Raw genomic sequence first — 19448 nt, forward strand, 5'->3', positions numbered from 1 at the left:
CTATTATGGCAAGAGCTTTCTCATCTTTAGACACCCATGTGGCTTCAACTTTCTTGGTTAGAGGTTTCTATTCTTTGCCACATGCTATTTTCCATAAACCCTTCCTCATAAGAGTGAACTTGACCTTAGTTTGCCAAGTATGAAATGAGTAGCCTTTAAATTTATATATTTTAGTGGGGGTAGCCATGTGCAACTGTGAGGGAAGGCCTTACCTTCAAGTAATTATCCTCAAGGTAGTGTCTAATCCCTTTACAAATGGATTTGATTGGTGCTAAATATAATGATTAAGCAATAAATGTCAAACACACTCCCAAAAGCATAAAATAGTGAATAGACTGACTTGGAATGAGTATTTGAGGCACCAAATCAAAGAGCTTCTGCAATGTAAAGTGATATGGGGTTGTAGCAGGTGCCTAATGTCAAGATTGAACCATCAATTGCACCAAGTGACTGAGATTAGGTTTAATTAAACCTTGATTAGTGAGGTTAACTCACTATTAACAGTGCAAAAAATAGAGCACTGTTGGAGTATCCAAATGAAGGTGTTGGGCTTGGAGTGAAAGGGAGGTAAAGAAGAAAGGGGGGTGGGTTGGTAGGAGCGCATGAAGAAAGAGAGGTAGAGTGCATCAATAGAATAAAAGAGGGCCAACAATGTTAGCTTTTTTTAATGTATATATATATTTTTAAAAACAAAGCTTTGTTTGAAGCTCTTAAGCTTGGTAAAGCTTATAAAAGTTGGTGAAAATAGCAAAGAGGGAGGCGCAAACAAAGGGAAAAAAAAAGAGAGAGAAAAAAAGAAAGAGAATTTATGGGAAAGACAAAAAAAAAACTAGCTGGTGATTCTTACGCTAATGGGTAACGGAGAGAGAGAGAGAGAGAGAGAGAGAGAGAGAGAGAGAGAGAGAGAGAAGGAATCAGGCGGCAGCACGTAGGGGCTCCCCTGGGTGAGTGTGGCCCTTGTATCACTCATCCATATTTATATGTATTAGAAAAAGCATGCTTTTCAAAAAGATAACTTCCAAAAACAAAGCACAAGTGCTTTTGAGTTTTTTAACATAAAAGCTCTACAAAAATATAGCAAGCCTACCAAAAGTATAAAATACTATTTGGTATGTACAAAGGTATGAGGCTTAGCCTTACAAAAATATTAATGTCTAAATATAAAACCATAAAAGGTGTTCACATGTCTTCCAAAATATCTCTTAGTGGTCCAACACATATTCCACATGCGATTAATACATAATTCGCCACTCAATCATCGCCTTCATCTAAAATAATATTAGTCAATGCACACAATTGATTAAACACATTAATCCTGACCATATCATACCAATGTGCACATGTGATTGAACACATTAATCGAGGTAGACATCATACCAACAAACACATTAATCTTGGTAGATGATATAAATAAAAGGTGCATCCAAAATAAAATATCCCGAAATAAAATAATGGGCATCCCCATATAGGTTACAAACCACCTTCTTCTCCAATCATGCTCAATCACACTCTCACTCAAGTAAGAAAGCATGCACACTCAATACACTTTATCCACACACACAAGCATGCATCCTACAATGAAGCAAGCAAGAAGGTAAGAGCTCAAGTGAAGAAGAAAGCTTTGCACTTGAGAAATGCTTAAATTCTCCTATTCACATTTCATGGCACATGATTTGGCACATGTGATGTTGTGGACTATGATTGCGTGATAGATGCTTTCAAACACAACATTAACTGGTAATCATGTCATATGTGTGGAGCGTGACGGTGGTGGAATTCTTTAGCGATCAGATTTTAGTGGGTGGGCCACCGAATTCTTCTAGGGGCCAGCATCACTAGATTGCTAGTTTTCTCAACATTCAAGTCTTTGAGAAGCACAAGAGCCTACCTTTGGTGCCATATCTTTATTTTAAAAGCGTCCTTCTAAACATTTGAACTCTGGGTTGGTGAGGAGGCACGGACCATCAAAAATCTTATCATCTTGAGTAAGGTCGTACACAAAGCAAAGTTCAACTAAGCGTTAGACAATGAAGCAATGCAGTTAATTTTAATTGGGCTTTATACGATGAAGTTGTTTTGGTAGTCATTTAATTAAAGTGGCCACTTACATGGCCATTTGATTAATACTAAGTTTGAAAAAGGTAATCCCTTCCCCTCCCCACTTACGTCAGCCCCCTGTCACCCCTCTCCACCCCTCCCTCATGTCTCCCCTTCCTCCCCTCTCTCCTCTTGTCCAACGAGACAACTCTCCACCCCTCCCTCTTGCCTCCCCTCTCTCCTCCTGCTAGTAAGATCTACATGTCGTCTCACCCCTCTCCCTCTTACATGTGAAAGAGAGAACTTTTGCTCCCCCCTTCAATCTTTCTCAAAAGACAACACCACCTTTGATCTACACACACACATGGGTTTGAGACTATCATTGGTGGGAGGGGAGTGGCCATCAAGGACAACTCATTGCATGAGAGAGAGAGAGAGAGAGAGAGAGAGAGAGAGAGAGAGAGAGAGAGAGAGAGAGAGAGAGAGAGAGAGAGAGAGAGATTAGTTGCATGTGTACACAGAGAAGGAAGAGTCTCTACATAGACATAACACACGAGTAAGCATACATATGTTCCTATCCTTAGTAAGTGCCACGATTGGTTTCTCTAGAGAAAACTTTGAAGAAACAAAAATAGGAAGATTGGTCTTGATTTATTACTAAACATAGCTTTAATGACTTGGAAGCATTTAAAATGAGCCCGACAAAGATTTTATTGAGGGTATAAGGAAAGAGAAGAGAAGGGGAATGGCCCCACTCCTCTCCACACTCCTTCCTTATTTAATAAATAAGGACAAAAAGAACATTTCGGGTGCCCTATTTTGCAGCTCACTTCGCAGTTTTTTTAAAACCCTAGCTTTTCATATAGTTGCTTGTGTAAACATTCAATTATGTGCTTTGAAAATCATTTTAAAAACCTTAGCATTGTTATGGGTGGTGTAATGAAATAAATAGTTCAATCTAATAATTTGAAAAGAAAACCCAAAAAAATCAATCACATTAGTTGATGTGGTCCCATAAAAAAAGTACCTTATTAATTGCTTCTTCTATGTACTCCACAAAGAGAGGGTCCTTCAAGAGCAAGTTATTCACTCTCAATTTTCTTGTTGGGAAATGAGAAAGATCTATGTGAGCCCCATCATTACTAGACCAGCTCCACTTCAAAGGAAGGTGATCAGAGAGTGTAGAACAACACTCAACTAAAAGGAAAAAGGGGGCTGATGGCTCTTGGAGGCAGTTTGCTAATGAAAAAAGGGGGCAGATGGCTCTTGGAGGCAATTTGCTTAATGAAATGCAAGGGATCATTAGAGCTGTGGGTAAATTGAGGACTGATGAAAGGAGAGGAGAGAGAAAGAAGTAGGTTGCATAGTTAGAGGATCTTCTGTTAAAGAGGCAAACCATACGGTTGGATGCTGCTAACACAGCTTTGTAGTTTAAGTGCCAGGCTAGTATTAAAGAAGAGGAGGATAGATGTTATAGAGAACATGAGAATTAGACTAAATGGAATCGATTCAATATAACAAAAGAAAACTAGACAATAGGCTATTTAATCTCCTAAGGAAAAAGTGTGATAGTGAGATTGTGGGAAGTATTCTGGATGAGGATGGCACCCTCGTGAATGATATTAACGTACTGGCTTTGAAATGGGTGAAATTTTTGGGTTCAACCCTTAGTCTAAAGGAGGACTGCTCTTTGAGGGGGTTTCAAGCTGAAGATAGGCTGTTGGGTCTCCTGAAACAAATGGTGGACCCTGATAAAGCTAAATGGTTAGAAAGAGATATTGAGGTAGATGAATGCTGGTATGCCTTGCTAAAGCTGGGGAGGGAGAAAGCCCCGGGTTGGGATGGCCTATCAACAAAGTTCTTTATAGCCTTTTGGCCTTCCTTGAAAGAGGTGGTGGGTGACATCTGTAAGAAAGCCTTCAATTCAGGGCTTTGGGAGGACAAGGTTTTTAAAGAAGGGCTTGTAAAGCTCATCCCAAAACAAACTGCTTGCAATAGGTTTGGTCATTGGTGGGGGGTCTATCACCTTGTTAGCAGTGATGTACAAAATTTTGGCCACAGTGATTGCTCTTAGAATCACCCCTATGCTGCAAAATGTTCTCTCCTGAAAACAACATAGTTTTATTAAAGGTAGGTAAATTTATGATAACATCTTTGCAGCTTTACTGGGAAGGGATGTGGCTATTAAAAGTCAGCAGAAATGCATCATGTTGCAATCGGACTTAGAGAAAGCTTACGACAAGATTCAGTGGTCATTTGTAGCTAGAGTGATAGAAAAACTGGGTTTTGGAACCAAAATGGCAACATGCATTTACACCTTATCCTAGGGTGGATACTCTAAAGTGTTGCTTAATGGAAGAGTGGTAGGGGGATTTGAGATTAACAGATCAGTCAGACAAGGTTGTCCATTAGCCCCCCTGCTGTTTGCTATTGCCTCCCACCCTTTAATAATGTCTCTAGAATCAGCATGCATTGAAGGGAAGATTACTCGGTTAAAACTCATGTATGGTGAATAGTTAGTTATACAATGCTTTGCTGATGACTCCTTATTGTTTCTAAGGGCTGAGAACAATAATGTGAGATTGGCCTTAGAGATAGTGTAGGAGTTTGCCAATGCCTCTGGCTCCAAATGTAACATTATGAAATCTAGAATTATAAGCTTGACTGAGGATAATGATTTTGATCTTCAAAGGTGGGGCTGTGAGGTGGTGCAAAAGGGCCAAATTGTCAGACTGCTTGGTATACCTTTTGGTGTTGGCCTTACTAATAAACAATTGGTAATGTGGGCTATTAATAGGTTTTTGGACAAATTGAAAAAGTGGGAAGGCATCAGCGTCCCATTTCATAGCAGGGTTGATATTTGCAATACAATATTAAATGCTTATGTTATGTTTTTATGCCCTGTGTTTAACTTTGGGAAGTGCCACTGGAAGAAAATCATTGGCCCTATTAGAAATTTTATGTGGAGAAATGGTAATGGGAAAAAAAGAGTCTCTACTTGGCTTGCATGGGATAAACTTTCAGTTCCTAAAAAGGAAGGGGGCATTGGCATTATTCACATGCCCACTCATTGTACTGCGAGAGTAAGACTTTGATGCTTTCTAGCTTTTTATCTCAGAATATCACTTGGGCTCTAATGATGAGGGAACGGGTGGAGCTTGCTGATGTTTAACTTTGGGAAGTGCCACTGGAAGAAAATCATTGGCCCTATTAGAGATTTTCTATGGAGAACTGGTAATGGGAAAAAAAGAGTCTCTGCTTGGCTTGCATGGGATAAACTTTCAGTTCCTAAAAAGGAAGGGGGCATTGGCATTATTCACATGCCCACTCACTGTACTGCGAGAGAAAGACTTTGATGCTTTATAGATTTTTATCTCATAATATCACTTGGGCTCTAATGATGAGGGAATTGGTGCAGCTTGCTGATGTTATAGCTAAAGGAAAATGGGGAAACCTAAACTGGAAGGACAAACTCTTCTCATGTGCCCCTCTTAAGATCACATGTTCAGATCTTTGCAAAATGCTATGCAAATGTTGGAAGGATAGTTTGGGCTTCATGGTCTGGGATGGAGGAGGCAGTGCAATAGGCAATTCCATGCTCACTTTGGGTATATGGTGGTCTCATAAGTTTAATCCCCCTCTAGCCCTACTTAATACATCTGTTGCAAAGAGTCTCAACAATAAAGGCATTAGGCACCTGGTTGATTGTTGGAATAGGGATCTGGCAGGGTGGAAAGATGTGAACCAGTTATCTGTGGAATATCAACTAGTTAGGAGGGAAAGAGATTTGATGGCTCAGGTTTTGGAGGTGCTTCATAGGGAATATGCTCCACAACTACTACTGACACCTCTGTTTGGATCAAGGATTGGACTTGGCTTAATGGTGTCAAACTTAAGGATGGCAAAACCAGAGACATTTATGCATTAATGAGAAATGGGGATGCGAATGTGCTGTATTGCAACAGTAAAATCTGGAATGTAAAGTGGAGTCCCTCCAGTTGGAAAAAGAGATGGAATTTGATCTGGGATTGCCAGATCCCTAGGAAGTTCCAAGTTTTTTTTGTGAAAGGTTTGCATGTGGGCATTACCTATTGGCTCTAAACTCCAAAGGAGAAATATCTATAGTGGCATCTGTCCCAGGTGCAGGTCATCACTTGAAGATGGCAAACATGTGTTTTGGGAATGTCCAGCAATTAGGGGTACCTGGTTCAAAATGTCTAAATGGATAGAGAAGAGTCTAGGTATGCAAACATATTGGGGGGACTGGATCCTTGGAAAATGGTCAGTTAGTAATGAACACATTGGGCTAGTGTTTAATATTATTAGAGCGTGCATCTTATGGGAAATCTGATCTAGCAGGAATGCAATTGTATTTATGAGGGCAGTATGTATAGACTTGCAAGATTCAGATATGATGCATAAATGTGTGTACATGTGCTGGTCTGTGTGTAATGTGAATAAAATTAGATGTCCTGAGATGGATTTGTTGATTCAGAATTTGCAAAGGAATATGCTCTGAATGTTGCCCTAATTCTTGGTGAGCTTCAAACATACTAGGGATATACCCCTAACTCTGGATTGTATGCTGAGGCGAGCTGTTAGGATGGGAAGAAAAGGCCTCCTAAGTTTGGTCCAAGAACTTTGAGGTGGGCTTGCCTACTTTTGGGGTATCAGATTTCTTGGGAACAATCCTGCTTTTTGTTAGAGGATGAAAGATGGGAGTTCTTGTGTAAAATTTTGAAGGAGGTGGAGAAAGAGTAGTAAGTTGTAATCTGGTCTTGATTGTATGACAACTTTTGAACAGTTTACAGGTAATATAAATAATTATTATTGATCCCAAAAAAAGTACCCTATTGCAAGCAAACAATTATTGTTGGGTTATGTGTTTTTCATTTTTATAGGGATGAAACTTTAAAATAAAATAGAAATAAAAACAGGGATGAAACTTTAAAATAAAAATAGAAATAAAAATAAAAGGAAGGCTATAGGGGAAGTTGTGATGGTTTGAACTGCGAGCTGTTATATAGGAAGGCGAGCAGACGCTCTGGACGAGGTTATCACCAGAACATCTTGTCTCCTCCCTCCGCCAGTCTCTCCGGAGTAGAGACTGAAATCGTGATCTCATTGAAGGCAGCTCGGAAGCCACCATCTCTGCAATCTCCTCAGAAGGGAAGGGTGTCATCAAAAAACTCCCGAGAGCCACTTCACAGGTATGCTGCCAACCCCTCTCTTGCGCATTTATCTGTGTGTCTTCTTTCAGCCCTAAGCAGGAACCTAGAGCACACTCTTGAGTCTTTGGTTTATCGCGGGCAAAATTATTTGAGAGGACTATTTAATCCATAAGCGCCAAAAATTTGAGAACAGGCTCCGCTAAATTATGATTATTATTTACTAGCCTAGGAAATTATCTCCAAAGGCGTATATGCAAGCCCGATCTCTCTTTGAAGTCTTCAATGGTTCAAAATTTTAATAATCTCGAAGCAAATATGGCTTGAAAACCTGTTATCTATCAGCATGATTGTTGGGTTTGTTCTAAATATGGCTTATTATCTATGATGCAAATAACCAACGAGAGATTATATAGTACACAAAACTATCCATAGGACTGTACAAATCTCTGTGGCCTTTGGCCTTCCAAAAGAGTAATCTAAGACCTAAGATTCCTAACCCTTGACCTGCCCCAAATGGGGGAGACTAAATCTGGCCTAGCCTTTATATAGGCCCAGAACATGCTGGTCAGTCAGCCCTTCAGGCTGTTGGCCTGCTCCACGACTTGCATATTCTGTCATTACTGAGGCGCCTTCACATACATGAGTTTTTCCCATCTGGCCGACTGCTCCTTATGCTGGCCAACGCCTGTTCCTAGGGCCGCTATTTCTCAAACCCTAATGTTTTATCTGCTGCCAACTTCAGGGATTAGCTTGGAAGACAACCATGTTCTGCACTAAGCAGGGATCTGAAGAAGCCAGTGGGCAAAGGTCTCCAGGCGACCATCCGATTGAGAGAGGTACATCCCAATGGTCGAGTATGCCTAAGATCCCTCGTAACGGTACATCCCAATGGTCGAGTATGCCTAAGATCCCTCATAACGGCAGGACTCTAGGATATTCAGATTTATGCAGTTAGAGATTTCTTTTGATGGATATGTAGGAGATGCTGGTCATTGCAGGATTCTATCGGTAATGCGCAAGATGTGGAGCATAGTTTTACGCTTGTAGGAAGTGTTCACTGAGGAAGTTTTCGGAGGGAATGCTTGTCTATTTGAGAGTACCCAAAAGTTTTGAGGCGTTGTGGGGCATGGATGGATACCCTAGGTACAATGAACATAAATTACGTGATCCTAGTGTGAATAGGTTATATGATTAGCTACGATAATAATTCCATGAATTATGTAATCCCCTAGGTACAATGAACATGAATTACCACCATGGGAATTAGAGGTTGAGAGGTTGTTGGGTATTTTATGACTTTGGTTTTGCCTTTTGTTCCACGGAGATAGTCTTGTAGGTACGGTTGGTTCCTATACAGGTAACTATGTGGAACGGTTAGACGTATGTGAACCACATTATGTAGTTTGTTTCTTGTTTATTCCCAAGAGTGGAAATGTCTTAGGAGGGGAAGTATTCCACCTGTCTCATGGTGCATACTCTGCTTATCTGCCGATCCTCCTGTGATGTATCATCAGCTCAGCCAGTCTTGACTGTGTGTGTGTGTGAGAGAGAGAGAGACAGAGAAAGAAAGAAAGAAAGCTGTATTAACGTCTACTAGAGGCCGAACTCGACCTATGAGACAAATCAATGTACAACTGTCAATGTCTTCTGGATGTCCAGAAAAAAAAAAGGACAAAATGAACATGAAATAAACTATGAAAGTACTGAGCTAGTGGGGGGGTGTGATGGATGGAGCACTACTGCTAGAGGCTCAGTATGCAACCTATATGCGGAGAGAGAGAGAGAGAGAGAGAGAGAGAGAGAGAGGTAATATGATTATTGAAAATAACAGGGATAAACAAAGAATGTGTACTTCAATTGAAGACCAGCCTGACATAGGTCAAGTGATTGAAGATAACATTCTGGCATTGCTGGACACTATTGGAGTGGAGAATGTAGATGACATTGAAGATGATAGTATCCTAATTCTGTGTTCTAGAAACTTGTGACTTAGCTCTCTATGGTCACACAGAATGATTTATCCTTTTCTCGCTGTGATCGTGTAATGGGTTCAAATGTTTTTTTGAAGTCCTCTTAAACTAGAATAGAGATGTCATTTATTGAGGCTGTCTATGCATTATGCATTGCTGGCAAACAACCGAAAGCTCCCACATGGTATATGACCATTCCTTCTATGTCATAAGCTCACTATAAGCTATAGTTCTATGTGTGAAATTTTATTGGGTTTTTTTTAAAAAATTTTTTGGCATCAACATTTTGTGTAGGAGAGTTCATGAGGCCATTTTTCGAATACTTGAAGGAAATGACTCAATGGTGTTGAATCTAGCAAGCTATTCGCTTCTTGTTGAAATTGCCCAAGTAAGTCGGAGTGGCTATCATACCACCCTGCACATCAGGTGGCGTGAGTTATGCACGCACATGCACTTGCACACATATGTATGTATGTACATGTACGATATATATATGTATACATACATATATATACATATATGTATACATATATGATATATGTATATATATATATGTGTGTGTGTGTGTGTGTGTGTGTACATATATGTATATACATATTATGTATACATATATACATATATGTATACATAATATTATACATATAATGATATATGTATATATATGTATGTATACACATATATGTGTATACATATATGTATGTATACACACACGTATATATATGTGTGTGTGTGTGCACACACACACACACACACACACATATATATATATATAGTGTACACACACACACACACACACACACACATATATATATATAGTGTATATATATACGCGCACACACACACACACACACACACACACACACACACATATATATATATATATATGTATGTATGTATGTATGCACGTTCCTAAAAGGTGAATTTGGGCATGTTCCTGGATTCATCTAGGTATATATATATATATGTGTGTGTGTGTGTGTGTGTGTGTGTATACACATCTCTTGTATTAGATATACGTGTACGTATACTAAGTGATGTCTTTATACACGAACTTGCACCTACTCTTGGTGTGCTGAAGACGTGAGGGGGGTTGTCATGATTGAAGCTTTGCAGGTAGGCTCTCATGGAGTGAAAATCACACTTTAGTTTTTGCAAAGTTTGGGAAGTAACCCATCGTATACATATATATGTATATGTGTGTAGAGAGTGCGCGTGCACACATAACCTTTAGAAAAAGATAGCCCAAGTAATCATCAATGCAAAGAGTGTGGAGAAAGCATTAGTCTTTATTATAATTTTGCGTTATTCACAAAGCATGTCTTTCTAAAGCAACTGATACTACTAAATGAATTATAATGTAGCAATATCCTCACATCATGGTTAGAGAGGACGCTTCCAATGGCATGAAGAAAGTAATTGTGAATAACAAGGTGAGATGTTATTGTGTTTTACAACTACCATTGGTGAATGCATGCTCCTCAAATAGTTTGGTTTTAAAAAAGTAACCTGTGTATGCCTTTGCAGATCTGGTGTCCTTTTCATGTACAGTCTGGTGTTGAAGACAAAGGCAAGGGAGGGATTTCAACACGCCAAGCAAATCCAACACAGAACTATTGTGAAGTACATTTTTGTCCATGATTTAAAAAATATAAGGTCACTTCTAAGTTTCAATAGGAAGCGAAAGACTTCAAAGCTTTTGTAATGTATGTATGACATCGAAGGAGGCTAGTGATTTAAAGTATGCCACGATTTTCTTCAAGGCTGATATCATGCTAAAGAAACAACAAAGCATGAGGAAGCGAGTCTTGTAAATACCCTAGAGCTCTTTTTTTAAAACCAATGATATTATGCAAAGGACAATGGTGTTGCTTTGGCAAAGTTGCCCACATTTGAACATATTGTGCCATAGCAATCCAAAGAGTCATAATCTCTATGTGGTTCATGAGAGAGAGAGAGAGAGAGAGAGAGAGAGAGAGAGAGAGAGAGAGAGAGAAATGAAATGTTATATTAACGTCTTCAAAAGGCCAAAGTGACCTATGAGACCAAAGTTACAACCATGTGACATCTGATACACTGTCTGGAAAAGAAAAGAAAGAACTGAAGGTAAGTATCTAGCCCCACAATACATCAGTAGGGGGCATCCGGAAGTAGCAAGCAAGAGTAAACTAAAACTGAAAATTGAAAGCTAAGATCTTAGACTCTTGAGATTCTACAAGATGAAAAATTTTGATCCTATTATGCCATGTACAGGGTACAATAAGTGATGGGATATGGGAGGGCTGAATAAAAACCACCAGTCAACCTTGTATGCCACACAAGGGCCCATCGAGGATATCCATCATGGGTGATACGAGAAGGTTAGAGATGTCGGTGTGTTGTGAGGATGAGGCTGCTCCCTTGAATCCAGGGTTGATGAGCTGGGGGTGGTTGGGGTCCGACGGGACAAGGGCGTCTACCTCTCTAGAGTGTGTGTGCTTGATCTGATGTGACTCTCATGGGCTTGCTCCAAGGGGGTACTGTGATATAGGCTTCCGCATCCATCATGGTGGGCTCTGGTGCCTCCCTATCCACTCCTCTAGGCTAGAAAAAATTGGTGATGGTAAGTTGAGAGGAGGGCGGTTGGGGGTGAGGATCTCTGAGTAGTGACTATGTGTCGGTTGATCTCTAGTATGAAGAGGCCAAGGCCCCTCTGATTTGGGTACTCCATGATCCGGGGTAAGGGTCCAAAGCCCTCTTGGAATAGACACTGAAATCTCCCTCATCTCTCATAGTAGTCTATCCGTTGACAAAAATAGTACTCCTGCAACTCAACCCCCGTCTGAAGAGTCTACATGTCCTATCCTCTTTGGGTATCCGCTCAGCTATGCGAGTCTCTGTCCTCAGTCTATGGGATGATACCCTAAGCTGGCCAATCGCTATCTGTCAGAATACGCAGCAGAGATGTTGACCAGATCTGGGAACACGAGCAAAACGCAGTGCAGAAAATCACAACACAAAAGAGAGAGAGATAGAAGCGTGTAACTCTGCTCTATATACACAAGAAGATCCCGAGAATGATACAAAACTGGCAAGGGGCTGTGGGGCCATTTTATATGGCCCCAATGATGCAGTTGGCCTGTAGAAAGGCAGCCGACAGGACAAAAAGCTCCACGACTTGCTGATGTGTACAATCGGTCAGCAGCAGGGGTGTCGGCCAGCATCTGTGAAGTCCACGACTCATGCAAATCAGTCGGCCAGCTCCAGTATGTACATTGATGCAGTCGGCCAACAACAGGGTCCTCTTGCCACCACAAGGCAACCACCCAAGCCAAGAAAAATAGGGAAAAAATGGGGGAAAAATACGGAGAGTGGGGAAAAATGTGAGAACACCTCATAAGGGCGGGCACACCCACAGCAAAGGCCCTGGTGTATAAAAATAGACAGGAGATGACTTCTAACATCCCCTCTCAGCTCCTGGCTGTGAAACCAACCAGAGGGAGCTGGGGTGCCGCCTGAGCAAATCCTGAGATAGTGACTTCGTGAAGAGGTCCATCGTAGTGTCCTCCGTCGAACAGAACTCTAGCAAGATGTCATCAGCAAACGATCTGTTCAGGGACAAAGTGCCTCTGGATGACCATGGGTTCCTCTAGTGGAAGCCCAAACCTGCAATGCAACCCCTGCATCCTCACCACCTCACAAGCAGCATCACAAGTAGCTCGGTACTCTGCCTCTAACCTTGACAAGGCAAAAGATGACTGCCTCTTACTGCTCCGTAAAACTGCTCTTGGGCCTGAAGTAGATCTCCTCGTGTCCGGATCTCCTCCCCAAACTGAGTCACTCCAACCGTGGAGTCGGACTCCATCCAACAATCCCCCTCCTGTGTACAAGAGTCCATGATCCTTCGCATGCCGCAAAAACCACAGGAAACGCAATCCTGCCTCCCAAAGAGTCATCTACAACCATGAGCTCAACTGCCTCATCAGGAAGCTCCTGTCCAAACTGGTGTCCATCAACCAGATCAATGAACCATTTTGCTTCTGAGTCAAAAAGGCATCACACTGCTCACAAGGATCAACACCTGTTACGGTGCAAAACCAAGTCCCGGAAACCTGATGAAGACCACGCAAGGCATTCTGAAACCTGTCAACCACCCCCTCTGAATCCGGAACCACAAAGCCTGGAGAAACCACCTCCTTCTCAAAGTAATCAACTGCCACCTGCTTGGCTTTCCGAAAGGTCCCCGTGGAAAGAACATCCTCATCTACAGGAGTTTCTTTGTCCCGAATACTACGAGACATCAGAGCATAAGTTACCTGTCCAGTTTCCTCTGACTGACGAACACAAGAACTACCAACATCAGTACTAGAGAGTTCCTGCCAACTGCTGCCATCTACTGGCAAGCTATCCACCGTCTGGTCTCGGAAAGCCTGTACCTACAGCGTATCCACACTTAAGTGGCCATTACCAGACTGCCACTCAGCACAAACATAAGGACCTGGGGGAGAGAGTGCTGAAAGCTTGTAAACTCCATTCTCCACTCCGCAACCACTTGGCGTGTTGCTTTGTCCCGGAGAGCAACAAAATGCTCATCAAACTCCGCCCGTACACGAGTCTTGCAAACGTGATGTACTGACAACAGATGAAAACCAAGTGACGGAACATACAACACCTGGGAGGAATGCTTCCCCCCTCTGCCGTCGGGAACTATCTCCATCCTGCCTTCACTGTGAACTGGGATAGTGGATGTATCCCCAGTAAGAATGTGACCAGAAAACCTGCAAAGATCCTGTAAACCGGAACGGGAAGGAGTCATGTGCCTGGAAGCACCACTATCTAGAATCCACTCCCGAGTATCCGTTGCGGAGAGTCCTCCAATCTCCTCCCTGCCTGAAGAAAATGAAACATTGGTGTCCTCCACCTCCAGGTGCACAAAAGCCGGAGTCTTCATGATTGTTGCTGAGGAATCTTCACCCTTCTCAGTCTAACACCTGCAAGTGGCTGTCGAGCAAATCAGCCCGCCGTCCTCTTGCTTCTCCTCTTCCCGAACAGTCCCGTACTAAAACCGGTCTATGGACACATAAAGCGGTAATTCATTCACAAATAACCTGGACTTACTCAGACACACAATCGCGGAATCCTCGCTCCCTCGCTCAACAACACATTGGCCCCGAAGTCCGGCGCCCCTTGCGGTATTTCTTTATTGTTAAAAGGTTGGAAATTACAAAGCACAAGTGCAACAAAGCACTTTACTTGCATCAGCTGAGTTTTACAAATTCTGGGAGAAATTTGCTAGCATAACTGCACTAAAACTGTTCCATAACATCTCAGAATGAGTCCCAACTGACAGGCTCACTTCCATAGGCATCAAGCTACCCAATGGAGTCCAAAACATCACAATTCAGCTTGCTGTAATTTTCTGCACAGACCTGTTTTCAGCCCAAAATAACCCTTGTACTGTCCTGAAGGACTAAAGCAAGGTCCTACTGCATTTTGGCATCAACCGGGCAACATAACAGCCCAAAAACAGCACCTAAACAGTGCTGAAACAACATTGTATTGAAGAGGTTATTACCCTCTTCCATCCCTGCTTTGGTGTAGGAACCAACTACACCTGTTCCTGTTCAAGGAGGCAACTAGCCTTTGCATATAATCATGAAATTCACACAACTGTACCTGATTTTATCTGATGAGAGCATTTCCATAGTCTGCAAGAGAGAGAAAGAGAGAGAGAGAGGCTGTGGGGAGCAAGCTCAACCCTCAATTCATGAGTTGTAGGGCAAGGGAGTGCACCACAAATGCTGATTTTCCTGCAACAAAACCACGCGATGGCTGCAAATGAACCTCTTCTTCCCAAATTCCCACGCTTCCCTCTTCTCAATGAGGAAAATGCACCAAAATTTGACACTTGGCACATTTTTAAGCCTTTTCCACATGCAATCTTCCAGGCTAAAAATCTCCTGACTGGTTCACATTCTCATAATAGTCCTTTGTCAGCTTTTGGTCCCCTTGACATTCCGCACAAACTGACGCGAACACTTTTCAATTCCGACACTGCCAAAAATAGCAGTTTCCTAGATTTTAGGGATGATGTCATCTGCATTCCTTCTGGTCTCCTGACCATCTTTGACCACTATGGTCACTTCAGAATTTGCTTAGAATTCAAGATACATTCACATTTCGGTGGCGGCCACTTACTAGTGTAAACTGGCCTATACCCTCATTCAGTGGCCATGTCCTGGACACTGTCATTCATCTTTCAGTGCAGTTCTCAAGCTTAGCCAACCACTGGTCCAAAGTCCCACTGGCTGACCCATTCTGACATTGCAATGGCCCAAGCCCTTCCAAGAGATCCCGGGGAAAAGCAACAGCAACCACAGAGAAAGAAAAGAAAAATATATATTTATAAAGAAATGTAAATAAGGAAAACAACTGCAAAAAGTTTCACCTCCTGGTGACATACCCCCCTCTCGAAAGAAGCAAGCGACCTCGATTGCAAGTCCACATGCAAACGGATGACACAGGACGATCACCAGATTCCCCAGGTGATTAGTGTCATCGCATGTATCTCCTGCCAACGGATGACAGAGGGCGATGATAGGAATTCCTCACTACCATTTGTGCCATCGCAGGTTCAAGCCTTTCAAATACATGTTTCCGGATGCAACACAGGGCGATAGCATATATCTTGTACTATTAGTGTCACAACATGTAAATCATTCATTTGAAGCGTAACAGATACAACTTCAAAGCACTGAAAGTTCATTCATTGATTAAGTCATTGACAACAAATGTCAAAACTGTACATTGCCAAACATATAATACAAATGTACAGGTCATTCAGAATTCAGGTTCAAAAAGCAGAAATAACTGGGACAGACTCTCCTTTCAGTTTCACATCCAGAACATGAGTCTTGTCCCTATGTACAATTGTGATTTTCCTGTTGAAAGCATCCAACACTGCATGTTTCCTATGACACCATGGAATTCCTAACAGGACATCACATGCTTCCAAGGGCATGATAAGAAACTCCTCTGTGTCGACATAACTCTGTATATGCATGCAAAGTTTGCCAAGTATAGGAGTGACAGGAACTGAATGCCCAGGACATGCCAAATCAGCCTGTCCAACTGGTCCCATCTCTTCAGCACGAATTCCCAACTTGGCTGCCAATGCTGATGAAATAAAGTTGGCTCGAGCACCAGGGTCAAAGAAAATCAGCACTGTAGCATCTCTGATTTTACCCCATGCTCTGCACAATTCTGTCGCATCATCACATGGCTGGTCACCAACCATGTCAGGTATCAATCCTGCACTCGGCATTGTCTTCTTCTTGGGTGGCCCTTGTTTATCCTCCGCCTCTTTTGCTGGCTGTTGTGGACATTTTGCAGCCATATGCCCTTTCTGTTCACAGATGAAACATTTCCCAGCTTGCATCAATGCCTTTCTCTCTTCAAATGACTTGCCATATAGTGGCCTCTTCTGTCCTTTGTCTTGAGGTTCCTTCTTCACTGTGCTCTTAAAGCCACGTGAACCTCCCTGTAGCAATGCATTAGCCATGTTTGCATTCTCAATGAGCTGAGTCATATTAGACACATTGGTCTTAATGCAATAATCCCTGATTTCTTTGGGCAAACCACAGCAATACTTCTCTATTTGCTCTGACAATGGCACTGTCCTGTAGGAAGTTACTGGCAAGAGTGCATCCCAAAACTTCTTATTATACTCTTCCAAATTTACACAGTTGGCTGCATCAAGTTTGTGCCATGCTGTCATAACATCCACTTCAAAAGTATTTGTAAGCCAGGCAAAAGAGAACTGCTGCTTAAACTGAACCCATGTAGCAGGTGCTTGTCCTTGCATCAACAGTGAAGTCCACCATTGCAATGCATTGGCTTTCAAGAAAGTAGCAGCCTTCCGCACCTTAGAAGATTCTGTAAAGTTACCCCCAGTGTATGCTGCATCAAACTGCGGAATGAAAGTCAGCGCTTTCAATTTGTCCTGCATCCCACTAAAAGTCTCAAACTTTACTGCTTGACCTCCTTCTTTGTAATCCTTTTGCACCTTTTCTGCATCAGTCCTTACTGCTCTTTGTCCACTAGGTTGAGAAAATTCAGCCACACTGACAGGTGCTGCGGGCCCCAAAGCTGGGCTAAAATAAGTTTGAAATCCGGGCTGCACACCTATATTGGCATAAAGAGGGTTCACAGCTTCCATTGGCATCATTCCTGGTGACCCTCTTGACATCAATCCTGGCAAAACTGTGGGCGGCCTAGCCATGGCCTGGAAAATAGACCCACCACCAAAATAGCCAGGCTGGAAAGCAACGAATGGAGGAATGGTCGGCATGACCCTTTGCACATTACTTTCCTGGCCATTAAATGCATGTACCTGTGCCTGTGTAACATGCTGCACTGGATCAGTCGCCACTGCTGGTGTCTGTTCTACATGCTGTGGCATCCTTGGCATTTGTTCCTGTGCCCTCTCAACTGCATGCTGAGATGATTTAGCCTGGGAATCCCCTGTCCTTGACTGCAAATACCTCTTCATCCTGGGATTCTTCACCAACTGTTCAAAGGTACCAACCATGCTCAGGAGCTGCGCATGAAATAAATCCTCTTGTTCCTGTTCTTCCTCTAACAAGGCTGGCTGTACTACTGGCTCCATCCGAGCAGAGGCTGACACCTGGGCACCTGTCACCTCTATACGCTGTCTGCGAGTAGAAGAGGAACTCTCTTCGCCAGGGAGCTTGCCTTTCCCTTTGTCTGTCATACTGTCAACTGAAAGTTTAAGGGAACCTGTATCCAAAGAAAGAGACCATACTCTTTCTCACCTGTAATCAGTTGTACCTCACTATGTGTGTCTCCTGTTCACCCAATCCAATCCGTGTCCGGGCTCTTGCAGAAAAGAGGACCCTGTCCCGGCAACGGAACCATAAAACCGGTCTATGGACACATAAAGCGGTAATTCATTCACAAATAACCTGGACTTACTCAGACACACAATCGCGGAATCCTCGCTCCCTCGCTCAACAACACATTGGCCCCGAAGTCCGGCGCCCCTTGCGGTATTTCTTTATTGTTAAAAGGTTGGAAATTACAAAGCACAAGTGCAACAAAGCACTTTACTTGCATCAGCTGAGTTTTACAAATTCTGGGAGAAATTTGCCAGCATAACTGCACTAAAACTGTTCCATAACATCTCAGAATGAGTCCCAACTGACAGGCTCACTTCCATAGGCATCAAGCTACCCAATGGAGTCCAAAACATCACAATTCAGCTTGCTGTAATTTTCTGCACAGACCTGTTTTCAGCCCAAAATAACCCTTGTACTGTCCTGAAGGACTAAAGCAAGGTCCTACTGCATTTTGGCATCAACCGGGCAACATAACAGCCCAAAAACAGCACCTAAACAGTGCTGAAACAACATTGTATTGAAGAGGTTATTACCCTCTTCCGTCCCTGCTTTGGTGTAGGAACCAACTACACCTGTTCCTGTTCAAGGAGGCAACTAGCCTTTGCATATAATCATGAAATTCACACAACTGTACCTGATTTTATCTGATGAGAGCATTTCCATAGTCTGCAAGAGAGAGAAAGAGAGAGAGAGGCTGTGGGGAGCAAGCTCAACCCTCAATTCATGAGTTGTAGGGCAAGGGAGTGCACCACAAATGCTGATTTTCCTACAACAAAACCACGCGATGGCTGCAAATGAACCTCTTCTTCCCAAATTCCCACGCTTCCCTCTTCTCAATGAGGAAAATGCACCAAAATTTGACACTTGGCACATTTTTAAGCCTTTTCCACATGCAATCTTCCAGGCTAAAAATCTCCTGACTGGTTCACATTCTCATAACAGTCCTTTGTCAGCTTTTGGTCCCCTTGACATTCCGCACAAACTGACGCGAACACTTTCAATTCCGACACTGCCAAAAATAGCAGTTTCCTAGATTTTAGGGATGATGTCATCTGCATTCCTTCTGGTCTCCTGACCATCTTTGACCACTATGGTCACTTCAGAATTTGCTTAGAATTCAAGATACATTCACATTTCGGTGGCGGCCACTTACTAGTGTAAACTGGCCTATACCCTCATTCAGTGGCCATGTCCTGGACACTGTCATTCATCTTTCAGTGCCCATGTCCTGGACACTGTCATTCATCTTTCAGTGCAGTTCTCAGGCTTAGCCAACCACTGGTCCAAAGTCCCACTGGCTGACCCATTCTGACATTGCAATGGCCCAAGCCCTTCCAAGAGATCCCGGGGGAAAGCAACAGCAACCAAAGAGAAAG

General features: G+C 42.6%; 1 protein-coding gene across 1 annotated transcript in view; it reads left to right on the plus strand.

The window, feature by feature from the left end:
* Positions 1–7022: 7022 nt before the first annotated feature.
* SNI1 (negative regulator of systemic acquired resistance (SNI1)) overlaps positions 7023–19448 on the plus strand; it is a 35693-nt gene continuing 23267 nt past the window's right edge. Inside the window, exons 1-6 of the mRNA XM_086813233.1 lie at positions 7023–7247; positions 9040–9164; positions 9296–9362; positions 9473–9566; positions 10540–10608; positions 10703–10798. Of these exons, the coding sequence (XP_086669359.1) occupies positions 9053–9164; positions 9296–9362; positions 9473–9566; positions 10540–10608; positions 10703–10798 (438 nt within the window). The 5' untranslated portion in view covers positions 7023–7247; positions 9040–9052. The remainder of the gene's footprint in view (positions 7248–9039; positions 9165–9295; positions 9363–9472; positions 9567–10539; positions 10609–10702; positions 10799–19448) is intronic.

The sequence above is a fragment of the Cibotium barometz genome, chromosome 19 (assembly GCF_041138505.1).
Source record: "Cibotium barometz isolate CiBa-2024 chromosome 19, ASM4113850v1, whole genome shotgun sequence".
Classification (NCBI taxonomy): domain Eukaryota; kingdom Viridiplantae; phylum Streptophyta; class Polypodiopsida; order Cyatheales; family Cibotiaceae; genus Cibotium; species Cibotium barometz.